Raw genomic sequence first — 21,255 nt, 5'->3', positions numbered from 1 at the left:
CCCATCCTACTGGGGCTAAGTATGGGGGGATGATTTGATGGATATTGTTTATGTGACGTTGCTCCTGCTTCCAGCTTCTGCTGTCATGAATCTGGACAGGTGTAGAACAGCATGCAAAATAGTAAACCAGGGGCTTGTAATCATTTGACTGAAAAATACCTGAATCTTTTTCATTTGGATGTCACATTGTCTTACTGTAACCTTCCTTGCATAATGAGGTGATGCTTTTTTTTTTTTTTTAAATAGATATGCATGCCTTTTTCTTTTTTCTAAGTAACGTAGAATAGGAGACGTAGGTTTTGGTTTCAGTTTGGTGAAAAAAACTAAGTATTTTCTATGGACAATACTGTTGGTTTCTTTAAAAGGTAAATAATTTGCAAACCTTATTTATAGACATACTTACTTTTATTCTTTCAGAAAAAGCTAAATAAAAAGATCCCAATAAAAGTGACTTTACCAACTGTGCTTACACTAAAGAGTACCACACTCAGTGATAAGTCAAGCTGATGTAGTAAAGATTATGATTACAAAAAACATGCTTTGTGTCCTTTTTGTTGTTTAATTAATAGTTGAGACTAAATGGAAAAATGAGATTGTTTTTATTGAAGAAGTATTTCCTGCTGAAAATAGATCTGATTAAGCAGGAAAATATTCAACTGATAGAATATAAGCAGTGTAACAGTGTAAGCTAAGATTTTCTGTTGCATTTCTACATAGTAATATTTTTGGATCCTCTTTTCTAAGAGGTTCCTGAATATACTCTCCAAAGCGCTGTTATCGACAATGGTCTTTCACATTTTACTGCAGTTCTTTACCTCCTTCTCCAACAAAAAGAGACTCAGTCTACTTAAATCAAAAAGAAAAAAGAGAGAGAGAGATCCTTAATAAATGAGAAGATAAGAATACACAGCACAGTCTTCCTGTGGGTTTGTTTTGGGTTTTTTTAAATTACACAAGACATTGCTTCCCTTTTATTCCGCATATTAACAGCTGTATTGCTGGTACATTTGTTCTTTGCTTTGGAGGTTGAGAAACATATCAGATTTTCCTTTACTATTTGAATATCAAAATGTGAATGACTTGTAAGTTCAGTGCACAGTAGGTTGCACCATGTGAATAATCAGTGGCCTACTTGTTATTGGCTTTTATTATGGAGTTTTCTTTAAAGTCTTTATCTGCAATTTTGTGTACACTTTCTTTTATTATTTTTAAGATGATGCTCACTAAAGATTGACTCTTTACTAATTACCTCAAGCAATCCTAAGAGGCTTCAGTGGGACAGTTTGTAGTAGTAACATCATTATTGGAAGTATTTGTGCCATCATACCTTGACTCCTTCAGGAAAAAAGAAAGATCATGAGCTCCAAATTTTGACCTTATAACAGTACAGTAGATATTTGTATTGAAGAAATTAATGTATTCAAAATCTGAATAGCTTTCCACTGCTAACAGTGAAAAAGAACAAAGGTATTCTATTGAGGGAATTTTCTCTAACAAAAGTGTTTTAGCTGATGATTTGCAAATGTAAAGGCAGCTTTTCAGTACATGAGTTGACCCATTTGGTCCAGTGCTTAGCGTGTATACAATGAGGCCTTCTTACCTTAGTTTGGTAAACTTTGAACAGCAGCTAAGTGCTCTGGAAGGTGAAGGAGGAACATTTCTGTCTTTCCTAAAAGTCCTGTTCCTGGAGTGGTTCACAAAATTAGATCTCTGTGAACTTTGTACATAGCAAAGTAACTAACTGAATTTTTAATTAGAACAGGAAACTCTTCTATGCATATTGCTTTTTACTGTCTGGTTTTTTTGTTGTTTGTTACCTTCATCTTAGTGAAAAATATGAGCACCCTACATGAAAAAGATAACCCATGTTTAATTAAATCTGTAACTCTTCAAGCACAGGATTATATCCTACACTGTCCTGAGAAGAAAGAGGGAACCAGGCTACCTGTCCTTTATATCAAAATAGTTCATTGAGCCTCTAATTTGATTTCTAGAGTCAAGAAAATTGCCTTTCTTAACTAAAAATAAAAAATTTCTCTCATCTCTGATTCTTCTGCCATGTATTAAGTGAGACATATAACTTCACATTCTAAATGCCTTGATTCTTTTAAGTTTCTTTTCCATTTATGGTTGTTCATCCTTTAATGTTGTTAATTCATAAAAAGCTGTATTCTTTCAGTTGAATTCATGTCATCTGCTCAAACGGTGTACTAAGTAGCTTACAGTTCAAATGACCCAGGGTACTTCATGTTGGTTTTAATTTTTATTAGCAATATGACACAAAACTTCCTTAGTCTTAAAAAAAAAAAAAAAATTTTAAATTAGTAATTTCCTTTATAATTCAGTTCATTATTTCAGTTTACCCACCACTGCTGCAACATTTTGCAATGTATATGCTATATCATGGAATGATGAAAGCAGCATATTAATAAAATGATGGAGGTATATAGTGCTATCCTCAGGTTCAGCAGAATTAGCGATAAGAAAAGATGTTTGCTGTGAATATTGATATTTTAAAATCAATGCTACTAAAAATGAAAAGAGATGTTTACATTAAATATAAGTAATTTGGGGGTTCTATTCCAGGTAATCAGTTTCTAAAGTAGCAGCAAAGTAGGCAATATTACTGAATCATTTTTAATAAAAGTTAATGCAGAACACTGGGTTACTTCTTCTTATTAAATTTTCTCTGTCTTCTTTCGCAAACATAGCAAAAAAATTTATTTAATTCCTAAAATAATTTTGTTCTTTCACATTTTGCTATTGAGGTTTAAATATAGCTTGATTGGATAGTGCCTGTAACTTGTCTGCTTTTATATCTTAAATGTCTCTTGATCATGCAAGTCTAGCTAAATTAATGAAAATGGTGTTAATTCTACAAAACCGAGGCTGTTTTACAAAGTGTGCTTACATCATTCCCTACAGACATTTAGTTGTGTGAATTCATTACTGATGTTACATACTTCTTGATAATAACATTGTAAAATGTCAGAGAATGCTGTGACCAGAACTACTTTGACTTAGTTTGGTACTCATACTCAGATCAAGTGTACAGGACACCGCATCTTCCTTTAAAATCTCCAGACTATGGACTTTTGCAATACACATGCAGATTACAAAAAAAAAAAAAAATTAAGGCTTCTTCTTTTATTTGTATTTTTTTTTGTACTAATGTGACTTATGTAATTTTAATTATTAAAACGAAACAGAAAAATTCCTTTCTTTCTGGGTGTTAACTGTACAGGTATGTGTACCAGAGTAATGGGTAGTTTCAGAATGCACAATGTAATACATATGTGCATGGGCTAAAAAGAATGCAAATTAATGCCAGTTGAAATGTATTTATCATACTTTTCCATTTTGAAATTTATCAGTATATATGAAAAAACATAAAGAGTGTTCATATGGTAGTGATAATTATGGGTTAAGATAGGGCAGGCTCAATTTGTTTTATGAATGTGTTGAGGGTAATGTTCAAATTCACATCTGAAACAAGGTTTCATATTAATCCTGATTTTACTTTAGCATTTTCCAATCTAGATCATAAGAATGATCTTAAAACAAAAAATAACTAAATTTATCTGTGGTCAAAGGTAACCATATTTTATTATAAATTGTCACATATGCCAGAAGTGGTTAGCTTGCATCATACTGATGTTTAAGATGCCAGTCAAAAATAACTGATAATTAATTTCCTTTATTTTTATATTATCAATAATGGGCACTGAAATAAAATCAGTCCTTAAAAGTCTGCTACATTTTCTCCTTCAGACAGTTTACTCTGACACAATTTAAAGTTTTTTGCTGTCAGGATTTACTGTCTTCAGGTTGAGGAGACTGCTCTAATGAAAGTAGCTACCAACATATATAATCTTAAAGTATATAATATAACTGGTATTGGTTTAAAATGTAGCAAGAGAAATTATAGTAAGAAAATAATAGTAGAAAACAAAATAAATAGAGTATGTATCAGAAAATCTACTTGGTAGTAGTAAACTTTGATGAATGATGACACTGTACTATATTTAGACCAGAAATTCTGAAATTCCATTAAAGATTACATGATACGCCTTGCAGTCTCTAGGTAGAAAGTGGATGATTTATACACATTTCAACAGCATTGACTGCTATATGTGGATGTTTGTGTGTATTTCTGGTGACAAATATTGTTCTTATTATTACTTGCACACAATGTTGCATGCTTAAGTTAATTACAGTTCTAAAAATGTAAATATTAGTAAAGTATAACTGTTACCGAATTTTATTTTCAGAAGCTAAATTCTTCCAGCTCATCGGAAGGAAGTACAGTTAATTTAGCTCTCTTTGGAGAAGAAAAAGCTGAAACTGAACCAGAAAAAGCATCAGAGCTACAGGCATGCTTTACAGAAGGTATGTTTTACAGAAGGTATAGAAATAAAATTTAGGGTTAGCAATTACATTTTGGTGGTTTGCAAAAAGCATTGGCAGTACAAGGAAGCTATTTGCTACAGCAGTCCTGGATCCTAGTGTGTCAAGTCTTACAGTATGATTAATTTTGCCTGTTGTAGACAGTTGTACTGAAGTCCATGGAGCCATTTGTGTGATGCAAAGTTAAATATGTGTGTATGTGATAATTTATAGTATTTTTAAATAAAAACTAGGCACAATTCTGTAAACTGATTCTCAGCAATCAGTAATCCTGTTGATTTAAATTACATTCTCAGTAGTGAAATCTGCAAGACCAAACCCTACACCAGGTTCACTTCACTGAGAAATTTAAACCAGAATCATGTGATTACCCATGGTCCTTTCATAGCACTAGAAAGCAATCCAGTGGATGATTCAGATCTTGGAAAATTTTACTCAAACAGTAGAGTTATTATCTTGACATTACACCATTAATGGGGGCAAGGGGTGCATGAATATAATGTGGGATGCAACAGGTGAATGAGATCCTATGTTTTTATTCAAGTAAAGAAGTCTTAACAGCATACTTGTGTGTCCTTAGATTTTTCCATTTGTTTTAGTTCTGTATAGCTATATCCTTTAGGGGACTACTGAAATTTACTGTATAGGAATGTATTTCACATTTTTGTGATATTACAGATTTTACTTTCCTTTTAAGTCATTATTAAAATCATTCAAAACAAAATATGTTCCAGGATTAACTCTCCTGTCCTATCCATGCTTTTTGATTTACTGTTATGAAGACACCTTTGATTTGAGCTAGGACTCTTGGCCTTTGAAATATTATTTCACTCATCTTTAAAAAAACAAAATTGTTTTGGAATGTGGGGCTATTTGAATATATCAAGCTCTTGATAAAAAAAAAATACTCAAATAATTTCACATAATATTACAGTTCTTCCTTATCCTTATATTATGTGATGTCTATCAATCCTTGGGCATAAGATTAATTTTTCCATAATGTAGGCATTTTGAGTAGTTGAAGGTAAGGTAAATCATGCTCTTCACAGTGGTAGCTGTTTTATCTGAGCTGATGAAATACAATGTAACTTACTTGTAACATATGAACTTAATGACACTCACAGGAAAACTAGAATACTGCCTTTGGGACCCATTAAAATCGTTTAAACTTGGTTATGTTTCCATGTGATTAATTGTTTTTAAAGAAATAAGGAGACTACTATTAGCCAGGCAGATACTGAGGTTCATTTAAAGCTGTGCCTTGAGGCCCCATGATAAGGTAGGGAGCTCTCCAAGGTGAGGCAGCATTCCATGGATGGTTGCCACAAATCTGTACCACATGGAAAAGCTCTCACAGTCTCCAGTTAAATCACATGTTTATGTCATGAAAGAGGTATCCTTAGTCAGCCCTTGAAGCAGAGGTCATTCCTCAGTATAATAAAATAAAGGGTGTTTACATCTGTATGATTTATTTGAACCTTAGGTGAGAGACAAAAAGGACTTTTAAAGAAGCTGCTGTACTCTTGAACTAGTTCATGTGAAAGTTGCTATGTGTTTATGCTCTTTGTTTCTACTCCATGACAATTCTCATATGTTCTTTGATTATGTGTATAGAAATGAAAAATAATTTTTAAAAATGTGTTTATAAATGAAAATCAGCTCAATTAGATGACTCTTTTTGATTCTAAGCTTGATGTAGCATCAAGGTTAGTAGAAAAATTGTGTACATGCAAGTTTACCTACTTACAAAGTATCAAATTGAGAAGATAAGGATGCTTTAAGTAGCATGCAGTAATTTGAAGTGCTCACTACCTCATGAAACAGGAGCTAGTTAAGAGTGATTTTGCTTTTTCAGGATAATGAAAATTCTACCGTATAACAATTTGTTGTTGTTTGTATTATTAGGCTGTATAAGGAAGTTTAAATGCTGTAAAGGCAGTATGGAAAGCACAAAAGGAAGAATCTGGTGGAACCTTCGAAAAACCTGCTACAAGATAGTAGAACACAACTGGTTTGAAACATTCATTGTTTTCATGATTCTTCTCAGCAGTGGTGCTCTGGTGAGTAGAGCTTGCACCCATAGAAACAGTACCTATAAAAAATTTTTTATCAAAGAGAGTATTATAACACATCTGTGTTCATTAAGAAAAAAATGCAAAGTTGGCTTGAAAGAGAGCTTAGAACTAAATTCCCAGAATATTTTGGGTAGTGCATATAAAATAAGTCATTAAAATTCTGCTGTCAAATAACATTCTGCAGATGCATTTTCGGTGAATACAAGGTGATATGTGGTTGTGAGGGTGCTTATGAAAAGGATTACACTAAAAATCTTGTTTAAGAAATTATAAGAATCAGACAAACTAATTGTATGCAATGACTGGAACAATTATTATACTTCAAATTAAAGTCATCCCCAAAAGCAGTACAGATACTGAATTCATCATGTTCTCAGGCAATTTTTTGCTTTAGTTTTAGTTTCAGTATTTCTAGACTGTTACATAGGAATCCTTGAATTCCTTTATACTATTCTTAGTGACATTTAGTCCTTCACTCAGCTACTAAGTATTGGGTTCTTTTTGGTTGTTGATTGACATAGGATTTGATATATACTGCCATTATCTCTGCTCTGGCACCTGAAGCACCAAGTCCCTTCCTCCTTCTCTGACCTTGGTGTTTGCAGGGTAGTTTCTCTCACTTTTTTCTTCAGTCCTCATACTGCCATGTGGTGTTTTGCCCTTTCTTAAATATGTTTTCCCAGAGGTACCACCAGCTTCGCTGACGGGCTCAGCTGCTTCCTGTGGTGGGTTCATTGTGGAGCCAGCACAGGGCAGCCCTTGACCTCTTCTCAGAGTGGCCACCCCTGCAAGCCTCCTGCTACCAAAACCTTGTCACCAACACCCAATATTGGAATTCAGCCAAGATCAGCAGCAACATAATATTCAGTCACTGTAGCTCATTATTCTCTTTTTTTAGTTGAATTAATTATAATCAGGAGGCTGCCTTCTCACTGAGCCTGACTGGGCTTTTCAGGGTGACAAATTGTAATTCTGTGTTGACTATTACTGAAATTTCTAAAAACCTTTTTGGCAACTTCAGTAATTATATCGTAATTCCATTATCAGGCAATGATAAAATCTAAAACTCAGAAAGAATGCAATTGTAATCTCTGCTCATGATGGCTTTTCAAGGTAAAACATCTGAAGTTGAAAGTGATTTTACTTTGCCACTTTTAATTCAGTTCTTTTGGCTTAATTTGTAGTTTGCAAAGACCTATGAATATCTGACTTACATGCAACCCATTCTTCACAGGCTTTCGAAGATATATATATTGAACAGCGCAAGACTATAAAAATCATGCTGGATTATGCTGATAAAATCTTCACCTATGTCTTTATTCTGGAAATGGTGCTAAAATGGGTGGCCTATGGTTTTCAAACTTATTTCACTAATGCTTGGTGCTGGCTGGACTTCCTGATTGTTGATGTAGGTACTATACTTTCTAAGTAGCCTATTCCTGTTTAGGCAGGTCCTTTTATGTGACTCCAATCTGATGCATATATATACAGTGAAGAATATAAATTGGGTTTAAAAGAACAGAAAATGACATATTGGTGAATAAGATTCCATTGTAATTATTCAGTGAGTAATTAAATCTGCCTTTATATTTATGTTGTCATTGAGTCCATGTGTTCTGTCTATGTTTTACTGCACTGGTTCCCAACCAGTGAGTGAGGACGATCAGCTGATTGGACTTCAGTCTTCTGGATTTGGTGACAGAGAACAAGGAGGAAGCAGACACAGAAAGGAAAGGGAGATTTAAGTGAGCACATGGGGTTGGGGTAGGACAGTTGATCCTGGGCTTAATGAGTCACTGGCAAAGAACTGCATGGGAGAATGGTATCAGGAAATCAAGAAGACAGCAAAAAGAGAGGGGTGAGGGCAAGGAGGCAGCAATTGGAGTAAAGAGAAGGACTGAGGAAAACGACAAGTGATGTCCTATGGATCAATATAAAAAGGTGGGAATCATTCATTCACAATCCTCATTTTGATTGTTATGGTGCTCACTGTGTACTAGGCTGCAAGGCTAATTTCAGTGCAACTTCTTCCACTTTTCATTGACACATGACTTTCTAAAGATTATTTTTTGGAAGCTGAAATTATTTTGGTTTTGTTTGGCTCTGTCTCTGATCATAGAGAATGCCTCTTCTTGCCTCTCTGAATTCTTATAAAAGAAAAAAAGCCAGGTTTTAGGTGACAGAACTAATGTTTATCAACAATCACAATAAAAAGTAGTGTTGAAATTGCACTCCAAAGAAATGAATGAAATTAGTGACATTGCATGATATGTTCTTATAAAGGAGTTCTTTCTCTTTGCATATACATTTGAGTGGAAATTCAACAAATGGACAGGAGTCTATTATTCAGATGGAATCTGGAATCTTGGACAGAAATTTTGTCCCCTACCAATAGAATTGAAACCTGTGTAATGCTCTTTTTAAAATACTTTTTTGGAGGGAAAGGCACAAGTAGTCTTTTTTTAGCATCAGTTATGGGTCAGGGGCACAGAATCCCCATTCTGAGCAGACGGGCTAACTGAATGAAATGAGATAGAACATACGTTTTCTCTGGGAAATGCAATATTTAGCTTTCTCCTTTCATGTCCTTGCCATTCCTTCTGTTGTGAACACCCAATATATACTTATACAAAATATAAAGTCAACATGTATGCCCAGAACAGATGTATGGATCTCTAAGAAACTTAGTGTAAGAAGTTCTTCCCTTTCCTTAAGATTAAATTCTGCAAAACCAGATACCCTCAACAAGGCAAGGGAAAAAAAGTTAAGACTGTCTTTGAGTGAGGCTGAATATATTATTTTTTTTTTATATATTCACTTTCTTTATGGATGCCATAGACTTCTGGTGGTTTTTTTAATTGTAACTCAAATGTTAAATGAAAAAGTGTGACAATTTTATAATTAAAGGGAAATGAGCAGCAATCATCCAGAAGGATTTTGTCTTTGCATAGAATTGTTGATGTCATGCTTTAGTCTCATTTCCTGTTAGGATTCCAAGACAGTATGTTTCCAGAGCCTTGTGATACTTAAATTTGCATTTCAATTTGTCAATTAGAGCTGTCATTTGTGAAAATGAAATAAAATTACAAATAAATAAATAAATGTATTACCATTTAAGAAGTACTCAGAATTAGTATTTTTGTACGAGCCTGTATTGTGAAAGGTTGATCTTGAATTGTGTTTAAGATAAATTCTTAGTAAAGCATACTGTATTTCCATGTGGATAGGTATGGGCTATTCCTTTTTTTCAGTGATTTCAGTGCTTGTATGTAGCCATCTTCATCTCTTGCTTAGAATGCCTACATCTTAGGACCCTGTAGCAGTAGATCATAGAATAATTTAGGTTGGAAGGCACCTTTGGAGGTTTTCTGTTCTAGCTCCTTGCTGAAAGCAGGGCCATCTTAGAAATTAGCTCTAACGTCAAGATTAGATTACGTTGCTCAGGGTGATACCCAGTTTTGAACGGAGATTCTGTCACCTTACTTGGCAATCTGTTTCCAGTGTTTGACCACCTGTGTTGTAAACCTGCTCCTCCCTCCCCTGCCCATCCCCCTGAAAAAGTCAGTGGTGGTCTGCTTAGCTTTTTCTGACTTTATTGCCAGATTTACTTGTTATTGTTTTCAGCTAGTAGCAAGCCACTTTAACTCTTTGTCTTACTGCTGGCATTTTACCTGTTGGTTTAGGTAACAGGCAGTGTGCTGCTGATAGTTTGAATCTATTTTTGCTTTATCTTCCTGTCCAATGCCTCTATCCACCTAAACATTGAACAAATTTGTCATACCAGTACCAGTCTAATTAAGTGTTTCACAGTGAGGCAACATTTTAGAGGATCTTTTTAGGCAAACTGTTCTATACCTATTGATCTAAAGGCTCCAGCTGTCCCCTTTTGGGTAAGAACTCACAGCATACAAACAGAAATTCTTACCCATTGTGATGTTCACAGTGTTTCCAGAAAAGGATAATTAGCCCCAAAACAAGTACAAATGCTGGTTTTGCTCAGCCTTCCACGTGCAAGTTCAAAGGGTAGAATGAAAAAGAACAAACATGGGATCGTGTAGTGTTTAACAGCTTGCTTGAACTACCCTTAGAAGTAAGAAATTGCATAAGGCTTCCTCATGTGTAAATGCAACAGGAGGACAGCCATCTGGAGTGAAAGACTCGGTGAGGACACAACTCATTGACTGTCACCAGAAAACAGTAGGACAATCAGCTTTTGAACTGTTAATCCAGCTGTACTGAAGGTTTCAAAAATTCTTGTGGATTAGACCCTGACTTCCACAAGAGTAATAATGTTAAAAGAGGAAATAAATCTCAAGGCACATTAATTGTCCAAAACACAAGCAGTTTAACAAATCCAAAGTAAGGTGTTTCCACCTTACGTTAACAATGTGCTTTTCTGCAAATGCCCTATTTGGTAGTTACAAGAACAGAAAGTTGAAATGAAGCTGAGGATGGATTCTGTCTTACATCTATCATTACAGTGTGTTTTTTATGTTTCCCCTTCTTTTTGTTACAATACACCTTTTTAATTTACTGTATTGGTGAAAGTATATAATATTATTTTCTAATTTTACATCACAGAAATGTTACAGTTAGCACATTTATATGTGGAAGAAAGTTCAGAGCTGGTATCAGGAGTTGTCCAAACCATGATCATACATAAGGAAGAGGAGGAAATTATTTAAAAAAAAAAAAAAAAAAAAGTGCTTGCATACACATGCACACACATCCACAAAAGGTACCCAAAAAATTAAGCTTTAATTGCCATCAGCACTATGTGGTGAGATGAACTATCCTCCCTCTCCTTTCTCCCCTCCAAAAAATAAAGCAGAAAAAAGCAATCTGTTAAATTGCATTTTAGTTTCCAAAGAAAGATAGAATTACAGCATCATTAAGTAGAGATGTGCTAATCTTGCAGGAAGAGGATTTCTTGCAATGCAAATATGCAAATATAATAACTGCACTATCTAAGAAAATATGGTTATCTGACAGGAATACTTGAAACAGATTTTCTCTATATCTTCTCTAGAATTAGAGGCGTAATGATCTTAAGGTCTTGATGGATTCATATGGATTAATGCTTTCTGTGCTAAATGTTTGTCTAGCATTTGAATTTAAAGAAAGAACAGTCTTCTGAAACTGAGTATTATAGTTGAGTTTGCATAGGAAATCAGATTGGTGGCATAAACGAAGGTCATTCCGCTCAGTGAAAGTGTTATTTTTCTGGATCTTCTCCTAGTTTTCTTTTTTCCATTTTTTAATGAAATTTTCTTCTCTTGAACTATGTGGCCTAATTATAGTTACTTCAGCAGCTGAATTATCTAAAGTTTTAGGTGAGTTATTTCATAAATACAGGTATATAGTCATCCATGATAAGGCATTGTAGTGATCACTGACTTGTATTTCATCTGTTGCACAGATGTTGCGTTCCCCGAGTTAATTTGTTTTTATCTAGTTTGTGTTATTTACAAAAAACATTGCATCTTGATTTTTTAAAATCACCCCTGATTTTATTAAAACATTGTATGCTACATTTAAAAGACATAAAAAATTAACCAGTTTTTCCTCATTGTCTCTGTATTTTACAATGTGCCATTGTTTAACCCATTTCAATACTCTAAGGCAGATAACTCTAAAACATATCTGCCAGCTTCTTGATCATTCTTGGACTTAGAATTTTTAACTTCAGTTTTGAACTTCAAACACCGGAAACAGTACTCTTTGCTAAATGGAGGTAAACATAAATTTTCTTCTGGTACTCGATATTACAATTTTTAAATATCCATATTGCAGTAGTCTGAAGAGACAACAAGCCATATCTCACAATTAAATTATTAACTCTGTCATAACTCCACTTCCTGGGAAAGTGCTGTCTACTGTTCTATGCATTTAAGTGCATTGCTTTTAGGTAATTGTATTGACATTGGTATTTCTTTGTGTCTGTCGTACTACAGTTAGGAGTCGCGCATCTGAGTCCTGTCTGACTGAGTATATACCATTTCCAAGTGTGTCATCATCTGCAGGCAATATGAATTACTAGTTATTCATATATCTGCTATTATGTGAATTATTCTAAGTGCAAATTAGCAGAAGCAAATGCTGCTGGCTCACATTTTGTCATGACTATAATAAAGTGTCTGTCGTAGAGCTGTTTAGTATTGTAAAATGTCATGTAGAATGGGATTAGGTTTTGAGTACATTTCAGGCTTTGGCTAAGTTTATTGGGAAGATGAGCTTTTATTCAAATTCTTTTCATCCAAATTGCCCTTCATTTTGCACAGATATGATGTGTATTCTTCTAACTAGCACTCTGTGATGAAAATTCCAGAGAATGAAGGTCTCTTTTTGTTTAAACTGTTCTGAAATTTACATGCAACATTCTATTCATTTTTTAATTTTTTTCTTCTTTTTTATTTGTTCTTGCTAGAAGCTTAGGGTCCTTATGAACTTTTTTGTGATATCCAGATCAAAGTTTTCTTCTTCTAGGGATTACATTTGTATTGTGAGGCTATTATAAAAGAAAAAAAAAAAAGTTGTTTTGTTTTGTTTTGTTTCCTCTAGGTCTCCTTGGTTAGCTTAGTAGCTAATGCCCTTGGTTTCTCACACCTGAGTGCAGTTAAGTCCCTCCGAACATTAAGAGCTTTGAGACCTCTAAGAGCTTTGTCACGCTTTGAAGGCATGAGGGTAAGAAAAAAAGAAAGTCTGTAAAGCAAATCCATAAAAATATGCCTAATTATAAAATAATGGAGGAACACTAAACTGCATGTCTCTTTTCAAGGCCAACAGTAGTGTGTTTGATTGTATTACATGTGTTATTCCTTTTCTGTTGGCATAACTTCAGTGTATTTTAATGTTTTACATTAAATCTTTTGCTGTATTTGAAAAAAAAGTAATCTTTTTACTGCTCTACATACTATTTTTTAAAAGTTTTTTTTCTGTGTTTATTTACTAGGTGGTTGTGAATGCTCTTACTGGAGCAATCCCATCCATTATGAATGTACTTCTGGTTTGTCTTACATTCTGGCTAATTTTCAGTATCATGGGAGTAAATTTGTTTGCTGGCAAGTTCTATCACTGTGTTAACACCACAACTGGTGAGCCATTCTCACCAGATGAAGTCAGTGATGTATCTGCGTGTAAAAATCTCACACGCACTGCTGCGGATGTTCGGTGGAAAAATGTGAAAGTAAACTTCGATAATGTTGGAGCTGGTTATCTTTCTCTGCTTCAAGTAGTAAGTGTATAAATTTTGATAAATTAATTTTCCAGCTTTAATTTTTAGCAGTAACATTTAATTCCATAATTTTCAGTGTTATTTCACAATATATGAATGGATATGGGATTCAATTTTATAATTATGTTCTATGAAGCTAATTAATATTGCTTATGGAAAAAGTCTGATACGTTCTATGGCCATTTTGCAAGAGGAGGAATATCTAATATCTACCAGATGGATATAAAGTTCCTTTTGCTCTGCACCCAATCGCTAGTATCTTTTCAAGTTCTACGGAAATACAGTATCTAGTAAAAAAAAAAATGCAGCTAGGATTAATTTTCTTTTATTTACTTGATCTTATAGGGCATGTTGACTTAGATTTTTACCATGGTAGTCAAATAGATACATTCTAGGGCTCATCTGATCTTCAAACAAGAGCGCCAACTATTGATTCAGAAAAAGTTTTTAAATTCACTTTTTCCTTTCTTTTCTTTCCCTTTTTATTATTCCTACTAGTCCCACTCCAGTCATTATTTATTATTGTCAAGTGGGTTTTTTGGAGATAGTTTTTAGCTTGTTTTTAAACTCTAGATGAGCAGTTGCAGAACTTACTAGTGCTAGGTTTCTAAGCACAAGCCTTTTTTTGAGGCAGCATCTGTAAATTGGAGACAATAGGACAGAAACATATATTCCTAATTGGGCTCGCTTGACAAACTGCTTCTGGGAAAATATTTGTGCTCATAAGCATTTGGTAATTATTCTGTCTTTAAAAATCTCTAACTGGTAGTATTTAGTAGTTAGTATTGTGCTAGCAGGCTACCATCTGGCTGCTCCAGGAAGTAACAGTAGCTATTGCTAAATAGCACTAGGCAATTGCATAAATTACCAGCGTAGAGGACAGCAGTGCTTTTAGCTTTTGTAACATGTCTTCCATAGAATGGTTCAGCTATCTAATGTTTCCAGTAAACATACCATTCCTACCTTGTTTTTACTTAATATCATAGTCCACAGGAGTAGGTTTGATGGAAGGCCCACTAGATGGATTAGGAATTGGCTGGATGGCTGTGTTCAAAGACTTATAGTCAGTGGCTTAATGTCCAAGTGGAAACCAGCAACAAGTGATGTCTCCCAAGGATCTGCACTGGCACTAATACTATTTAATAGCTTAATCAATGACATAGATAGTGGGATTGAGTGCACCCTCAGCAGTCTGCGGATGATGCCAAGCTGAGCGGTGCAATTGATGCTCTTAGAGGGATGGGATGCCATCCTGAGGGACCTTGGCAGGCTTGAGGAGTTGGCCCATGTGAACCTCATGAAGTTCAACAAGGCCACGTGCAAGGTCCTGCACCTGGGTCAGAGCAATCCCCAGTTATCAGTACAGACTGGAGGATGAATGGATTGAGAACAGCCCTGCAGAGAAGGACTTGAGGATACTGGTGGACAAAAATTTGGACATGAGCCGGCAATGTCCACTTGCAGCCCAGAAAGCCAATCATACCCTGGGCTGCAATAACAAGAAGTGTGGCCAACAGATCGAGGGAGGTGATTCTCCCCATCCCCTCCACTCTCATGAGACCCCACCAGTACAGGACAGACATGGATGTCTTAGAGCGGGTCCAGAGGAGGGCCAAGAAAAAGATCAGAGGGCTGGAACACCTCTCCTATGAAGAAAGGCTGAGAGAGTTGGGGTTGTTGAGCCTGGACAAGAGAAGGCTCCAGGGGGACCTTATTGTGGCCTTTCAATATATAAAGGGGGCTTATAATAAAGATGGAGAGAAAATTTTTCCCAAGGCCTGTAGTGACAGGACAAGGAGCAACAGTTTTAAACTGAAAGAGGGTAGATTTACATTGGATATAAGGTAGATTTTTTTTTTTTTTTTAATGATAAGGTGGTGAGACACTGGAACAGGTTGCCCAAAGAAGTTGTGGATGCCCCATCACTGGAAGTGATGTAGTGAAAGATGTCCCTGCCCATGGCAGAGGGGTTGGACTAGATAATCTCTAAAGGTCCCTTTCAAGCCAAACCATTCTATGATTCTATTATTTTCTTAAGATTTCTTGGGACTACTTACCTTCTGGAGTTTCTTCTAGGACTATGTGCATATTCTGTCTGAAAAATGCCAACCCATGGTGGCTGATTTTTGCAGTCCTCCTCCAGTTTTTTGATAGTCAGAAAGTTAGAACTGAGAGCCTTGTTATAAATTGCAGTCTTTCTGTTATGCTCAGATATTGATTGCAACTCATCCCATATAGAATTTATATGAATTTGCATGAAGATTAGATTTTATTCAGTGTTTAAGTATCAGGGAGAAGTATAAGTAAATTACTTCCTGTGAATACTTTGCTTGTGTCTTACCGGACTTTTAATATTCCTCTTTATTTTTGTGGGTGCAAATACATTGCGGAAGACAGTGTCTTATTTAGAATATTTACAAAAATTGAGCTTTGATAGAAAATATTAACAAGCTTTGTTTTTAGGCAACATTTAAAGGATGGATGGAGATCATGTATGCTGCGGTTGATTCTAGAGAAGTGAGTGCAATATAAAATTTACTGAGTTAAATATAAGATTGATGTAATGCTTCTTGAATGGAAGTTGAAATCAAGTAAAATATAAAGAATAAAAATGTAAAACCTTGATAAATTTTCTATATAAATCTATGCACTATAAAGTAGTTAAGTGCCTATACTTTTAATAGGTAAAAAAAATTATAGCAGTAGAACTACATAAAGTATTCCTAATTTAACAAGTAATTTGTAAATAAAAAAATAATGAAATCTAGTTTCCTATTAATTTATGTCACTGAGGTCGTACAGATTAGGAAACAAGTTTTTCACGTGTCTCCAAAAATGACCCAAATAATCAAGTGGCATCACCTGCAATAGCTAATCCAGAGCTGCAGACCCTGGTGATCTCAAAAAATGAAATGGCTGCATTTTGCCTATTTTTCTGTTAATGCTGGTATTTGTTTGCATCTCTCCTCTATCCAGCTCCTGATTTACATAAAGTCAATAAGAACTGAATTGCTTTTGAAATTTGCACACTTCTGTCAAATTTATTAGAAATTACATGAAACATCATATGTCATTAGAGAGGAACTGGCAGACAGAAAGGGAAGGAATGGCAGGTCTGTGTGTGCAATTACAGACACCTGTACTGAATAGATTTTCGAGTTCAAAGATAAGGCAAGTGTAGGTTATGGTCCAAAACAGCTGTTTTTCCCCCCTTGTCAAGGAGTTGCTGTCCAGCTGGATGCAACTTCTGTTTCTACTCGGTATTCTGTAACTTGTCTTAACTGTTATTTGTAATGTATTGCTGTTTTTCTGTGTTACATAGATAGGGAAACAGCCCAAGTATGAGGACAACCTGTACATGTATATTTACTTTGTTGCCTTTATCATCTTTGGATCGTTTTTCACCCTAAACTTATTCATTGGTGTCATCATAGATAACTTCAACCAACAAAAAAAGAAGATAAGTATCATATGTTTCATTTTCACAACACTTCATTGTTATTGAGCATTCAGCAAATGTATGCAAGGATAAATATGAGTGTCTGAAACGTCTCATAGTAATAGAAAGAATAAAAAGAAATCAGCTATTAAGGTTTCCTTTTATTCTATTCAAAATAATGCAATAATAATATTTGCTTTTTTAGGCATTTGAAGTAATTTAAACTTACACCGAGTGTCTGAGTGTTCTCCACATCCCTGTACAGCCCAATGATACGTTGTACATCAGAAAGTTATGTATTGTTTTTCGCTTACCCTTACAGTGCTGTGACAAAGCTATGTGAAAATGTAGATGACTTAATTCAAGCAAATAGATGACAGGGAAGAAGAGAATATGCAAAACTACAAATATCAAAATTGATAAACAGATAATGTATAGCAGTGTTGTGAAGGCCTTCTCAATTACAAGGAGATTAATACAGACAAGCTGAATGCTGGAAGTACTGCTCTGTATTGTAAGATTAGAGAGGGTTGGGAAACTGTCTCATGAGTTAGTAGTGAATTTGCAAGAGAAAGAAAACTGTTGACGTTTGAAAATGTGTAGTTTTTCTTTTCAACTGAAATTGTTTCTAGTATTCAAATGAACATAGGATTGTGTCAAGAACTCCAGGAGCATATAAATAGATTAAAATGCAGACTATGATGGTGAATTAAATTCTACTTGCTATTTAAACTATAAATGCTGTCTAAGGTCTACAATAGTCTTATTTTTCTGTACACATTTGGAACAGAATCATACTGGAATATTGATTTTTTTAAAAAAGTGAGCTAAGCAATAGCAAGGCAGTACATAACTTCTTCATTTGTGATTCTAGATGGTTTGTCAAGTTTGAGTCATTGTACTGAAAAAAGATATTGCTAGACTTACTGCAGTGGAAACTTCCAGTAAATCTTTCCACTAGAGATTGGAGTATGCAGCTTCATATGTGGCTTCTTCAGATCCTTTTAGTCTCTTATCTGCAGACCCACATAATAGAAAGGATGAGTTTGTGGTTCCAAACCTGATGACATCTTCATCCTCCAAGATGTTTGCACATCCCTTGGAATAAACATCAGGGGCTTACAGTACTTGAGAGGAAGGTGGTTCACTTTCTTATCCTTGGAGAGGAAAACTAAGGTTATATCCATGCTATTGACATTTTTGGCAGTCTGTATGTAACAAGGCGACCTTACTCAGTAACGAGGTGATTATAAATTCTATAAGTTCACTTGGCAGACACTGTCTACTGTAGTCATTATGACTCGGAAGGCAGAGAACGGTTCCTGCTAAAGGGCTTTTTCTGGCAGTGTGGTATACACCCCTTGTACATTTGTAGCTGTTGTAACTGTCACCAAGAAAGCCAAATACTGCAGATATCACAAAGGACAACAATTAGGCTGGGGAAAATTCTATCTACATGCTATTCTTCAGTATCATGTAGAAAATTAGCAAACATTAGTTGCCTGTCTTTTGAATTTATAGATGCATCCATGATCATAGAAATGTGCAGATCACATGGTGCATGGCTATGAAGCAGTATTTTTTTTGTCTTAGTTCTGCCTTCGCATCACTGAGATCTCTCCATTTTGGGTAATATTGTTGGGATATGAATGGGAAAGACCTCATGTTGCAATATACTGTCCCTGTGTAGTTAAACTGTGTGCATTTCTTTGGTCCCTGTGTGCATCCTTCTTTTATTACATTAGTTCCCATGGGGAAAAAAATGTTCCACTAACTGTCAAATTCCTAACCATTACAGTCCTCAAAGGCATATAAAGTGTATCTCATCCTGAGACTGCTATTCTCCCTATGGACAGCACACTGAGATGGTGATGATTTGTTCACTCTTGGTAGCCATTACATCAGTGAGGCAGCAGAAAAAATGCCCGGTTCAATGCCAGTTCTTTTATAGCTTTTTTTTTTTTTTATTTCCCATGGGGTAAAATCTCCTGACAGAGTCACATCACATTTCCACCATAATCAGCAAATTAATTTCTTGTTTTTCTTCGAAGACCCTTACTCTCCAAGAACTGAATTTTACTTGAATATTTAGCTTATGAGGAGAGCACGCTAAACAAGATCCCTTTTGACTTCTAAATCTTCATGCCTATATGTAGCCACAGCTGAAAGACTCAAACACATCTTCATCCAGATTCATCATTACTTTCTCAATAAGATTGACACTGTATTTGACAAAGGCAGTGTGACAAAGTCACAGAATCACCTGTGACTCTGAAATTCATTTCCAAATGCCACTGCTTTGGCATCATGCATACCTGGAATGTACTTACAAACAAATGCATGAAAGAAAAAAAGAAGTTACCTGTCAACATAAATTGTATTTCTTCCAAGTGTTTTCATATGTGTATTACACATACCAGTCTAGATACCCTTTTACTCAGACTCCTGTCCTCTTATTCAGGCAAGAAACCCCAGAGTAAGCCCATGTTTCTGATGATCTCTGTACAATGTAGGGGCATGGTCAAGGCTCATATACACTGTGGAAGTATTATTGTGGCAAAACCCTATCTGAACTGAGATACCTGTACTCATGATAAAACGTGCATCCTGAAAAGTAACATCAGTAGTTTCTTTTTCCTCATATGGTTTCCCTGAAGGCATATCAGCTCTCAGTGAATCTTTCTACCTTTGAAGCTTTTTTTGTTTCTGGTTGATTGACTTACAGTTAGATTTATAAGTAAGTATGGAATGTATATTTTTACAAGGTTTTTTTGTACGTATTAAATTAATCGGGTATGTAATTTTTTTTAATAACAAATAGACAGAAGTTCTGGGGTTTTTCTCTGTTCCTTAATTTGTTTTATTTTTCCATCAAGACTTGTCAGATATTTTAACAATCTTTGATATAATTACTATATTTTGGGTGGGGTAACAATATATAAGAATGGATACATGGTTCATAAAAACCATGTTCTGCAACACCGTGAATTAATGGAGTTAAAGGCTTGGCTGTAATCAGTTCTACTTTTATTATTTTACCTTGGAGGTCAAGACATTTTCATGACAGAAGAACAAAAGAAATACTACAATGCAATGAAGAAGCTAGGCTCCAAGAAACCACAAAAACCTATACCTAGACCAGCGGTAAGAATGTGTGCTGTTCTTGTATCATCTACATTTGGGAAGAAATTGCAGCAGTGCATTAACTATCAAAAAATTTCTCCCTTAACTCTAAAATGGTTTAGGCCTAATTCAAGTTAGCCCTTCATTCGGAATGGAAACATGTATGTATTTCTGTTCTGCAGGAAAATTCTCTCATATTTGTTATGCCTGAGGAAGTAGAGAATCAAAGAATCTGAAGAAATAGAAACCAGTTGGGTTTTGAGGGGAAAATTTAGAGCTGGAAAATAAAGAAGTTACTGGACAGTGCTTTTCTTAGATTTTTCAGCCTTTTGCTTGGTTGTATATTTTGGGGGAGGAAAAAGGAAATGGGAGGGAGGAAAAGGATGTTCATTACATACAAGATACTATCACCTTTTCTTTTTTCTCCCCTCAGAACAAATTGCAAGGTCTGGTGTTTGATATTGTAACAAAGCAAGCATTTGACATCACCATTATGGTTCTCATCTGTCTTAACATGGTCACCATGATGATAGAAACAGATGACCAGAGTGAACTGATGCAAAAAATTTTATACTGGATTAACTTGGTCTTTGTTGTCCTTTTCACTGGTGAATGTGTCTTCAAACTGTTCTCACTCCGTTATTATTACTTCACCATTGGCTGGAATATTTTTGATTTTGTAGTTGTTATTCTTTCAATAGTAGGTAAGAAATTCTTATATTCAAAATGAAATATAGTAAGACATGTATTAAATGCTTCATATCCATCAAGTTTGGCAGATTAGAGGAAATACTTAATTTTAATTTCCCCTGATTATTTAGGAAAAGAAAAGCATACTTCAGAGTAGTAACTTTCTTAATAATTCTATATCAATTTTAATACTCCCTTTTTTTTTTTTCCTCAGAGTGCTGGGAAAAAAGCTAAAATTACCCATAGCAGATAAAATTTATTTCCAATTATAATTTCCACTAATTCCA

General features: G+C 35.0%; 1 protein-coding gene across 1 annotated transcript in view; it reads left to right on the top strand.

The window, feature by feature from the left end:
* LOC140657256 (sodium channel protein type 2 subunit alpha-like) overlaps positions 1-21,255 on the top strand; it is a 97,059-nt gene that overhangs the window by 73,792 nt on the left and 2,012 nt on the right. Inside the window, exons 19-27 of the mRNA XM_072874004.1 lie at positions 4,272-4,389; positions 6,313-6,467; positions 7,717-7,890; positions 13,044-13,166; positions 13,435-13,716; positions 16,180-16,233; positions 17,039-17,176; positions 20,195-20,299; positions 20,712-20,982. Of these exons, the coding sequence (XP_072730105.1) occupies positions 4,272-4,389; positions 6,313-6,467; positions 7,717-7,890; positions 13,044-13,166; positions 13,435-13,716; positions 16,180-16,233; positions 17,039-17,176; positions 20,195-20,299; positions 20,712-20,982 (1,420 nt within the window). The remainder of the gene's footprint in view (positions 1-4,271; positions 4,390-6,312; positions 6,468-7,716; positions 7,891-13,043; positions 13,167-13,434; positions 13,717-16,179; positions 16,234-17,038; positions 17,177-20,194; positions 20,300-20,711; positions 20,983-21,255) is intronic.

The sequence above is a fragment of the Ciconia boyciana genome, chromosome 10 (assembly GCF_034638445.1).
Source record: "Ciconia boyciana chromosome 10, ASM3463844v1, whole genome shotgun sequence".
In the NCBI taxonomy this organism is placed as follows: domain Eukaryota; kingdom Metazoa; phylum Chordata; class Aves; order Ciconiiformes; family Ciconiidae; genus Ciconia; species Ciconia boyciana.
Note: the sequence above shows the minus strand (reverse complement) of the source record. Positions and strands in the feature narration are given on the sequence as shown.